The sequence below is a fragment of the Oncorhynchus tshawytscha genome, linkage group LG20 (assembly GCF_018296145.1).
Source record: "Oncorhynchus tshawytscha isolate Ot180627B linkage group LG20, Otsh_v2.0, whole genome shotgun sequence".
NCBI lineage: Eukaryota > Metazoa > Chordata > Actinopteri > Salmoniformes > Salmonidae > Oncorhynchus > Oncorhynchus tshawytscha.
Genome location: NC_056448.1, coordinates 4,281,901 through 4,293,998, shown reverse-complemented (window position 1 = coordinate 4,293,998; position 12,098 = coordinate 4,281,901). Strand labels below are relative to the sequence as shown.

General features: G+C 47.9%; 1 protein-coding gene across 3 annotated transcripts in view; it reads right to left on the bottom strand.

Annotated features, from left to right (window-relative positions):
• The window catches only part of sh2d3ca (SH2 domain containing 3Ca), a 41,266-nt gene extending 36,665 nt beyond the window's left edge, over nt 1–4,601 (bottom strand). For 2 of the 3 annotated variants that reach the window (XM_024435075.2, XM_024435076.2), the window contains exon 1: nt 4,003–4,601. In XM_024435075.2, the coding sequence (XP_024290843.1) occupies nt 4,003–4,083 (81 nt within the window). In that variant the 5' untranslated portion in view covers nt 4,084–4,601. The remainder of the gene's footprint in view (nt 1–4,002) is intronic. The other variant, XM_024435077.2, reaches the window with a different exon arrangement.
• Nucleotides 4,602–12,098: the final 7,497 nt, after the last annotated feature.

The following is a 12,098-nucleotide window of genomic DNA, read 5'->3' as shown; positions in this document are numbered from 1 at the left end:
GTGCCTTCTGTTCAACCTTTACCTATCCCACTGATGTTAGAAGACGGTCTTTCACGAGGGGAGACCTGGTGTCCCGTTGTGCCATAAATAACAATGCTAGCCTGAGGAGTACTGGGACCACGTCACCTCAACCTCCCCTGGCTGACCCACTAAATCCTCACACCCATCTTATCAGAGACCCAACAGACAAAGACGAGACCTGGGTTACTCGTGCCTTAAACCTTAGCATGGGCCCGACATCTGTAGTTGACGTACTGCTACAGCTAAAACCATTCTACTGCTAAAGCCATGTACAGTGCTGGTTTGAATGCAAGCGGTGCTCCGAAGAGGTACAGAAACGGGTAAGAAGCACGTCGAGAGCTGTGACCACCAGGTTACCATAACCTTCCCTACCCTCGGCCCACTTATCCTTAGGCCTCTGCGCTCACCAGAGAGGCTCAGTAGGGGTGGTTCAGTCATATCTGTCCGGCTGAACTCTGGCCTCCTGCGGGCAACCCTGAAACCCGCTGACCCCCGGGGTCAAAGGCCAAGTGGACACACAGTAGAACCCCTCCTCCTGACCCCTCCTGCCTAAATCCTCACCCCGGATTCCCTCTCGCTCTCGAACGCCGTCAGAAACACACAGGATCAGAAGTCCGCTGACATCCATAGCAGCAAGCGGTCAACCACGTCAACAATGAAATGATGTTTATCAATGTTCAATAATGAGGAATTTAACAGGATATAGACCTACTGGTAGATGAATAGCTTGTGAGGCCGTGTATAGTGAGTTGGAGAGCGGGGGTTGGGGAGTGTACAGAGCAGGTGGGGGTAGAAGTAAGTTCCAGACCAAGTCTGTGATCTCAGCAGTGCTGTGCTGCTCTGCTCCCTAAAAGAGCCACACACACACACAAAGACATCTGAGGGGGAACCATGCAGGCACCACGAGGGGTCCTTTAGATCTCTCTGTATGGCACACACATACACGGAAGCATGCAACAACCTCCAATCCCTTTATGTAGCACCTGGATCTGAGACACACACAGTCTCTCTGGAGTGGAGCAGTTAGTGTGGGTAGCAGTAGTGTGAGTAGAGTGACTGAGGTGAGTCCGTCTGTCAACACACTCACACCTCCACAACTCTACCTGGTACAGTGGTAGATATCCCGGTTCCAGCTGTATCCAGCACACCTATATCATTTACAAATGTTCACCAGTCAGTGCCTCAGCCCTTCTTATACACCTCTCTCTCTCTCACTCTCACTCTGACTCTGACTCTGCTGTTAGCTATGTCCTCCAAAATGCCATCTGCAACCACCCTCCCACTGGTTCATTATAGTACAGTCCAGGGTGACACCCTCCTCAGCTCCTCTAAACCCCTACTAAATACTCAGAGGTGGATCGGTCCATTATATCTTTGGATCAAAAGGTTCCTGTGGGATACATTTCAGGTACTATCGAATGGCACTTAAAACACGCAGTCCGCATCCTACGTTCTGACATGAAAGCTTGAAAAGAGCCAACGACAAGAAACTGAAGGTTTCTGACAAAGGAGAGATTGGCTAATTGGGAGAAAGGTGAGAACCAGTGAGTGGGAGCCGCTACCGACCCTAATCCTGACCTGGGGCTATGGATCTGTGGAAGTGTCTCTGCTCTGCTCAGATCCCAGCACCCCTACCATTCCTCACCATTCCTCAGTCTCTGGTCATGTATAATCCCTTGTGCTTCACTGTCTACCCTCTTCGCTGTATCCAGCTACAACTCCAAGCAGTTAGCCTGGGTAACAGTCTGTTTATGCTCTCGTTTTGTGGAATTCTCATGACAAGAGAGTAGATACAGACTGACACCCAGGCTACAATGCACTGGCATAGGTTTTTTTTGTTGGAAAAGGGCACAAATGGTTAGGACTCCGAGCAAACCGAAAAAAAATAAGAAAAAACAGGCTAAGTGTGTCTCATTACTAGAGAAAACATCCCAGTGTAATTAGCTTCCTCTCTCTCAGTAACAGGCTGATTTTCTCTTGAACTTTAGCAGTTAAACAGCCGCTTAGCCCCTCGCTGTCCCGGGGGGAGTGGCAGGCGGGCGAGGCAGAGGCGAGGCAGGCGCTGCAAAGAGGATTTGCTGTGAAAAGGATTCGGAGGAGGAGAGGAGCGCCCGAGACGAGACACAAGAAGAGTGGCGCAGGGGGGGATTACACAGAGGGTCGCATATTACAATACACCAGCGTGCCAAATCGGCTACGGGCGGCGCGGGGATAATGCTACCTAACGTCGCTGACGCAAAAAAAAACGTTTCAGTGTCAGCTACCGCTTCTGCTACGTATGTCAGACGGGTTGAACATGGTTACTGACTATGTGGAGGTTGAAAGAGCCCCCGCGGTAACTGGTGGTACGGGGCCCTGGGATAAGTGGTGGCCCTTAGAGCTCCCGTCACGATTGAAGGCAGCGGAGGCTACAGTGTCACTTCAGTCCAGAGGACATGTTTGATACCATTCATTCCTTTGAGCCGGTCCTCCAATTTAAAGTGACACCAACCTCCACTGGTTGGGGGCCGCGGTGCCAGGCCATGGCCTCTGGGGTTGACAGACACTCTCTGTGGCCTTGCCAGCCTATCCCAGCTGGGTCACTTTGGAGATAAACTGGGGCTGCCTGGATGGTTGGAGTTAGCCTGGCTGGCAGACACAGACAGGGGGGATTAAAAATCAGGAGAAAACCATCAAAGTGCAAACTGCATGGAGAGGGGAGCGAGGGGCAGATGGGGTTCAAGCGCTGATCTGCTCTGTGAACAAACAGGTAACTGTAACGTCACAATGTCCCAGTTAGAGACCGACTGGGACGGCAGTGGTCTTAATTACAGACACAATGGTAGCAATGCCAGCATGCCGCACTCCCATAGACTCATAGACCATACGATCAGTAGTAATCTCTCTGCTGGGAGTTTAAAGCACAATATCAGCTGGAAATTGAAAACAAGCTAATGGTTGAACTGAAGTGTTGAAAGCCTGCTATTTTGTTCCCGGGGCACTGAAATGAACCTCGATCAGATTCTTATTTTTGAGAATGTAGTGGTTGAAATGCTCCAGCATCGCCCTGGAGTCGAGGCTCTTTTCAACTCGTACTGTCACTGACAGACAGTGTCTCAGCACTTCTTCCTGTCCTGGTGCTGGTCTGAGATCAGGTGATGTAAACAGGACACACAGGTCAACAGACAGAGGATGTTACCAGACCATCTATCAGACTCAAGTAGCTGGGGCTGGTGGCCCAACTACAAATACCAAAATGAGCCCCTTCACTGAACATACTCCCATTTTCTGCACCAAAGTAACACACACGTACACACGTCAGGGTCCTATTTTATTTGAAAGCCACTACTCTGCTATAAATCCTGTTACTAAACTCTGAATACTGCCACAGAGAGTCTCCCAACAGACAAGGAACAGTTGAGAGAGACAGATAAGAGATGAAAAACAAAATCCAGAACAGCGAGTAGCTGTTTATTACAGTGAGGTTTCATACTATCACATACAAAAGCTTTCAATAACAACATACTACATTGAGGTTTTGCATCAGATCCAAACGGCATGACTTTCAGTGGTGACCGAATGTAATTCACCTCCCTGCTCTTCTCTCCTGTCCACCTCTGTTACAATAGATGATCTGACCACAACCTGCCAACAGTACACCCCTTAGGTCATCTGTCAGGAATCAGCCAGCCTCATGTTTCCCCCCGGCTTCTAAATTAGACAAGCACAACTAGATATGCCTGCCCGTGTCGTATCGTATCTATGATATCACCAGTTAGCGGCTGGTCCAAAACAGGAATGAACACACTCCAACACAACCCGTACACTCTCACACGCAAAGACAAAACCGCTAACAGAAATGTCCAGAAATTCACGAGCCAATATACAGATTCTGTTCAAACCCAAAACTCTCCAACAAAAACATTTTCTTTGAATCACAACCGCTCACTTTCATTTCTCAAACACACACAAACACACACCTACACAAACACACACACTCACCTGCACCTGCATGAAGGAGCCTCTGTAGAAACAGCAGGCGGCTGCCGACAGGGCGCTCCATAGGCTACAGCGTTCAGTCATGATTCCTCTCCTTACGGCTCAGCTCACGGCTGTACCCCACCCTGAGGACCACAGCACCAGCTCTCCTCTCCTCTGTCCCACAGCAGGCAGGCAGCGCTCCTCGCTAGCAGCCCCGACAGCGGCTCATCTCACTCAAAACCGTGTGGCTGCTATGCTACTAACGCTAGCTAACACTACAGTTGCTACTGTTGGTCAGGACTCCAGCCCCTCGCACTCTGCTGCTACTGTCATCTCTCTCTCTCTTTTTCTCTCTCTCTCTTTCTCTCTCTCTCTCTCTCTCTCTCTCTCTCTCTCTCTCTCTCTCTCTCTCTCTCTCTCTCTCTCTCTCTCTCTCTCTCTCTCTCTCTCTCTCAGCTATGCACAGGCTCTTTCTCGTACTGCTTCCCTCTCTCGCTCACACTCTGGCTGTGCTTCATGAGCCCTCGCAGGGATTACCTCATCCCTTTCTGATGAAAGGAGTGGGTGGGGGAGGGTGGAAAGGAGGGAGGGATAGGGAGGAGGAGGGAGAGATGCTAGCAGGCACTGGCGGAGTGCTGTCGAATTGCTGGCAAGGCAGACCCCACCCACCCCCTCCTTCACGACCACAGAGAGACAATACTGAGAGAGAGAGAGGAGAAGGAGAAAGAGGGAGAATGAGAGAGAGAGAGACCGGGTGGAGAGAGAGCGAGAGAAAGAGAGAGAGGGGGGGATAGGAGAGAGAGTGAAAGGGAGAGAGAGGAGCAAAAGAGAGGGGAGAAGGAGAGAGAGAGAAGGAGAAAGAGGGAGAATGAGAGAGAGAGAGGGGAGAAGGAGAGAGAGACAGAGAGAGAGATGGGGAGAGAAGGAGAAAGCGAGAGAATGAGAGAGGGGGGTAGAGAGAAAGAGAATGAGAGAGAGAGGGGGTATAGAGAGAGGAGAGAGAGAGAGAGAGAGAGAGAGAGAGAGAGAGAGAGAGAGAGAGGGGAGGTATGCCTCTTTAGTTTCAGCACCTTCTCAAAGGAATCTGTCCTTTATTCCTAGTTGAAAGGAATTGCAGGGTGGCAAGAGGGGGCAAAGAATGCATTCACACACATTTGAATACACACACACACAAACACATCCAGACTCTTTCACTCACACACCCAGTACATCTTAAACTTGTTTGCAATATTTTCTGTCTATGGGTAAGTGTTTGCGGGTGTGTGTTCTTGTATGTTGTGAAAGGGTTGATGTGCTAAGTATAGAATGTGTCTGAGGACATAATTCATGTTCTGTTTTTGAGTCAGAGAAAGGCAGGGTGTTGTAAAAAAAAAAAAAAAAAAGTATTTAGTGAGTTTCGAAAAACAAAAAACACTACACACATCACACTCAATAACACATACACACTGCCACATGCACACCAATCTGAGTCGTCACGTTCGTCTTGAGCAGCGGAGAGGTGGGGCTTTGTCCCCTGGGGAACTGAGTGACATCACAGAGGACGCCTCGCCATGGCAACGGATCTGGAGTCATGACAGCATCCTAAATTCCGGGAGCTTTTGATAGCCCTGCACTGCAGAGACCTCACAGGAAAGGACATGGAGGGTTGACGGAATCCCTCTGCTTTATCGCCGAGGTCACCTCTACTACTACTACGTGTGTGTGTGTGTGTGTGTGTACCCCAACACACACACGAGGTAATCAGTGTGCTAATCTTGTCTTTGACTACACGGGAATAACCCAATCTATCAGAGCGAGAGAGAACAGCACACAAAGAGAAGAGACACAGGAGAGATTCATTAGCGGAGGAGTCTTTCCTTAAACAAATCCCCCTAAAGCTCGGTAGGTGGATTACACTTTGTGAGCCCAAATAATCCCATAAGGATGCGTTTCCCTATCTCCATCCCCGAGCATCCTGCACTGACAATGACAGCATACCAGTGTCTGTGCATCCCATCACGACTCCCGCTGCCGTGGCTGTGCGAACACCAAGAGTAGATAGATCATCCTGGGAGCATGGGGCGTGGTAGGGTAGGGGAGCTAGTGTGCATAACATGCATAGATTACATATAGGATGGGACGGGCACTGCGTCTTATATATGCATGAAGCACAGTATTTCACTGTAGATATAACCACTGTAGCTAGTGTGTGTGTGCGTGTGCGCATTTGATGGGAGAGTGCATTGCAAAGTCACTGTTCTTCTCTCTCTCTCGCTCTCTCTCTGCACCCTACCCCCCCTAACCCACTTATCATTTATCTCCCATTGCACTCACTGATTCTCCCACTCACCTTCTCTTAACAATAACACAAGGTAATTTAGACCAATCTAAAAGGCTCTTTCTGTGCTCTGCTCTCTGTCAACCCTTAATCCTCCTGTGCCGATCTCAGATCTTGTTTTTCCATCTCTATTTCTTTTTTCCTCTCTCCAACTCTGTTTTTTGTCTCTACACCCCTCTCCCACTCTCTACTTTTCCTCAAACCTTCTCCTTCTACAGTTTTCCTCTCCACACATACTCCCTGCCCTCTTTCTCTCCCCCCCATCTCCCCCTGCACTCTGTCTGTCTTCTTCAGTTAAATATTAATTACTGATCCCCATTCTGACGCTGTCCTGGGGGCGGATTGGGGAGCAGGAGCCCCTCACACACACACACAATGGAGGAGAGAGGAAACAAACCTGCTCCCCCTGTTCCCTGCCTGGGAGCACCACAATAATGGGGAGCTGGGGAGTGTGTGTGTGTGTGTGTGTGTGTGTGTGTGTGTGTGTGTGTGTGTGTGTGTGTGTGTGTGTGTGTGTGTGTGTGTGCGTGTGCGTGTGTGTGTGTGTGTGTGTACATCTGATGATCCATTAGTCTCAGATCCCCATCAGCGTTTAGGGCTGCTTCTATTCATTGACTCGTATTCATTATTAATCCATATAAAGCCTCTAGATATTTGACTCAAACACCTTCAGAAACAAAGACCCTGTAATACAGTAGAGCGGTTGGAGGCGAGAGAGGAGGGTTTGAATGGGAACTGTGGAGCCTGCTCTTACTGGTGCAGATTGTGCAGATAACAGCTATGTTTGAGGGAGCTTCTCCTTGCAATGAGCTATGTGGTTGTTTGAGCTTACTTTAGTTGAATACACTGACTGATTGTAAGAGCTTCTGATAAATGACTCAAATGTAAATGCAGATCTGTGTGTCTCAGTCGGTAGAGCATGGCACTTCCAACGCCAAGGTCATGGGTTCTGGGGTCACCCATATAAATATGCATGCATGCACTACTGTAAGAGACTTTGGGTGAGAGCATCTGCTTAAATGACAAAAATATAGGCTTAAATGAAAATACATAAACCAGCTGCAATTAGACCTGCACTAAGTAGACTGTGCCTGTTCTTCCTGGCCAGAGGTGAGGTACTTAAGTAGTACTTTAAAGTATTTTTGCTTAAGTAGTTTTTCATGGTATCTGTCCTTTACTCTTCATATTTTTGACTTATTTTACTTCACTACATTCCTGAAGAAAATGATGTACTTTTTACTCCATACATTTTCCCTGACACCCAAAAGTTCTCGTTACATTTTGACAGGAAAATGGTCCAATTCACGCAAGAGAACATCCCTGGTCATCTCTACTGTCTCTGATCTGGTGGACTCACTAAACAGAGAACATCCCTGGTCCATCCCTACTGCCTCTGATCTGGAGGACTCACTAAACAGAGAACATCCCTGGTCATCCCTACTGCCTCTGATCTGACGGACTCACTAAACAGAGAACATCCCTGGTCCATCCCTACTGCCTCTGATCTGACGGACTCACTAAACAGAGAACATCCCTGGTCATCCCTACTGCCTCTGATCTGGAGGACTCACTAAACAGAGAACATCCCTGGTCATCCCTACTGCCTCTGATCTGACGGACTCACTAAACAGAGAACATCCCTGGTCATCCCTACTGCCTCTGATCTGACGGACTCACTAAACAGAGAACATCCCTGGTCATCCCTACTGCCTCTGATCTGGAGGACTCACTAAACAGAGAACATCCCTGGTCATCCCTAATGCCTCTGATCTGGAGGACTCACTAAACAGAGAACATCCCTGGTCCATCCCTACTGCCTCTGATCTGGAGGACTCACTAAACAGAGAACATCCCTGGTCATCCCTACTGCCTCTGATCTGGCGGACTCACTAAACAGAGAACATCCCTGGTCATCCCTACTGCCTCTGATCTGGAGGACTCACTAAACAGAGAACATCCCTGGTCATCCCTAATGCCTCTGATCTGGAGGACTCACTAAACAGAGAACATCCCTGGTCCATCCCTACTGCCTCTGATCTGGAGGACTCACTAAACAGAGAACATCCCTGGTCATCCCTACTGCCTCTGATCTGGCGGACTCACTAAACAGAGAACATCCCTGGTCATCCCTACTGCCTCTGATCTGGTGGACTCACTAAACAGAGAACATCCCTGGTCATCCCTACTGCCTCTGATCTGGCGGACTCACTAAACACAAATGCTTTGTTTGTAAATGAATGTCTGAGTGTGCTAGTGGCTATGCTTAAATGAATTAAAAACAAGAAAATGGTGCCGTCTGGTTTGCATAATATAAGGAATTTGAATTAATCCATACTTTTACTTTTGATAGTGATATATATTTAAGCAATTCCATTTACTTTTGATGCATGAGTATATTTAAAACCAACTACTTTTACTCAAGTAGCATTTCACTGGGTAACTTTCATTTTTTACTTGAGTCATTTTCTATTAAGGTATCTTCTACTTTTACCCAAGTATGACAATGGAGTGCTTTTCCCACCACTGTTCCTGGCCCACAGACAGTGTGTGTACTGTGTATTTTGGATTTGATTAGGATCCCCATTAACTGCTGCCATGATGATCAGATGTGTTTCTTAAATGGGCTTATTAATAACTGGAATAAGCAATGTCATAAATGCGTCAAGTGCAGCGGTCTGGTTGCTCCTCATTACACACCACAGACCAGCAAATCATCTTCAACATAGGAATCCCTACAAAACCTTGTGCGACCCCTTATACACTATATTAGGCCCAGCCTTTGGAACTTTGATTTCCCTCTAGACACGGCTACTATTTTGGGATCACTACATCTGATGGGCGTGTATACTGCTTTAGAGCATCTATCAGCGTTGGTAAAGATGTGATCACGTGGATGATTTCTTTCCTTTGCCGTTTGTAAAACACCCTGCTAGGTTGACTGACACTAGTTACAGTTTGGAGGTTTTTCTTGAGTGGACAGATGAAAACCGGTCAATATTTAGGTCACCCAGAAAATATACCTCTCTGTTGATATCACATACATTTAACAAGCATTTCACATTCATTATCCAGATACTGACTGTTAGCACTTGGTGGTCTATAGCAACTTCCCACCAGAATGGGCTTTAGGTGAGGCAGGTGAACCGGTAGCCATATTACTTCAACAGCATTTGACATGAGATCTTCCCTAAGATTTACAGGCATATGACTCGGCATATATCAAACAGCCAAACCTCCACCATTTCTGTCTCTTCCACAGATGTTCTAACCATATATTGCGACCACCGTATCATCAAATAAATGATCTGAGCTCAGAGAGAGCCCGTGTATGAACGCTTTCCGGTTCCTAGCAAGTTGTCGATCTCATGAACCTTCTCAGGCTACATATGTTAACGTCACACTTTCCCGGGTTGCTTGATTGTTTATATTGCTTCACTGCGAGGCTTATCAGAGGTAGACATGACAGGGATATTTATAGAGGAGCCAATAGTGCAGGGTTAACCGCTCACAGTGGGCGTCTGGGAGATAACAGTAGAACTCTGGTTCGTAGACACAGGACTGCTGCTGACTGGGAGATAACAGTAGAACTCTGGTTCGTAGACACAGGACTGCTGCTGACTGGGAGATAACAGTAGAACTCTGGTTCGTAGACACAGGACTGCTGCTGACTGGGAGATAACAGTAGAACTCTGGTTCGTAGACACAGGACTGCTGCTGACTGGGAGATAACAGTAGAACTCTGGTTCGTAGACACAGGACTGCTGCTGACTGGGAGATAACAGTAGAACTCTGGTTCGTAGACACAGGACTGCTGCTGACTGGGAGATAACAGTAGAACTCTGGTTCGTAGACACAGGACTGCTGCTGACTGGGAGATAACAGTAGAACTCTGGTTCGTAGACACAGGACTGCTGCTGACTGGGAGATAACAGTAGAACTCTGGTTCGTAGACACAGGACTGCTGCTGACTGGGAGATAACAGTAGAACTCTGGTTCGTAGACACAGGACTGCTGCTGACTGGGAGATAACAGTAGAACTCTGGTTCGTAGACACAGGACTGCTGCTGACTGGGAGATAACAGTAGAACTCTGGTTCGTAGACACAGGACTGCTGCTGACTGGGAGATAACAGTAGAACTCTGGTTCGTAGACACAGGACTGCTGCTGACTGGGAGATAACAGTAGAACTCTGGTTCGTAGACACAGGACTGCTGCTGACTGGGAGATAACAGTAGAACTCTGGTTCGTAGACACAGGACTGCTGCTGACTGGGAGATAACAGTAGAACTCTGGTTCGTAGACACAGGACTGCTGCTGACTGGGAGATAACAGTAGAACTCTGGTTCGTAGACACAGGACTGCTGCTGACTGGGAGATAACAGTAGAACTCTGGTTCGTAGACACAGGACTGCTGCTGACTGGGAGATAACAGTAGAACTCTGGTTCGTAGACACAGGACTGCTGCTGACTGTGGCCGCCTGATTGACAACGACATTGAAAAAGGAACATAAACGAGGTTACTTACATTATGACCCTTTAGGAAAATGTATATATGCAGCAGCCCCGCGACAGTTCAGCGACACAATGGTAGGAATTACCTGAGCAGGGCTCAGTTTGCTAAGTGACGGAAACCCAAGACTACAAGAGACATGTTAGCAAGTCTAGCCCAGTCGATTTACACTCCCTCAGATCAATGAAGGCACAGGCCTGACTCAATCTGCCGTAGGACTCGGTGAAGCGATATCGCAGAAAGACTGTGTGTGTGTGTGTGTGTGTCTGCATTGCCTTAACACCGGCAGTAATACCGGAGAGAAACTATGGAGTGTGAACTGGAAACAACTAGAACCCCACCCCTATACCACCACTGTAGCTGAGCCCCCCCCTCTAGCACACACACACACACACACACACACACACACACCATCACCGGCAGTAATACCGGAGAGAAACTATGGAGTGTGAACTGGAAACAACTAGAACCCCACCCCCTATACCACCACTGCAGCTGAGCCCCCCTCTAGCACACACACACACACCATGCATGAGGCACACACTCTCCCAAGAAGCATGTGCGCCCACTCCGTATGCAGGCGGGCACACACGCACACACACACACAGACGACTCACACACACACACACACACACTGATGAGGCTTCATTAAACCACCAGTGTGTCTTGTGCCAGACATATGTTAATTAACTGCATATAAAGCAGCCCAACCTCTCCCTCCAGACCCATTATGCCCATACAAACCTACAAAAGATACAGTGTCAGAGGAACTCTCTAGGATTTTGTGCTACAACGCACACTCACAGACATACATCTAGGCCATATTCACATGTACCCTACACCACTTGGGCTCCCGAGTGGCACAGCGATCTAAGGCACTGCATCTCAGTGCAAGAGGCATCCCTCCAGACACCCTGGTTCAAATCCAGGCTGTATCCCAACCAATTGTGATTGGGAGTCCCATAGGGCAGTGCACAATTGGCCCAGCATTGGCCCAGCATTGGCCCAGCGTCGTCCGGGTTTGGCCGGTGTAGGCCGTCACTGTAAATAAGAATTTGTTCTTAACTGGCTTGCCTAGTTAAATAAAAACTGTTTTAAAAAAAACTATACTTTATAACTATACTCTTTAGAGCTAACTACACTTTATATATCCATATATACACTACATATATACACTACATATATACACTACATATATACACTACATATATACACTACAGGCCATATTCAGTCTGGATTCATGTCCACGTTTCCAGGATAAAAAGCTGAACCAAGTCGAGTTTCTTCCAG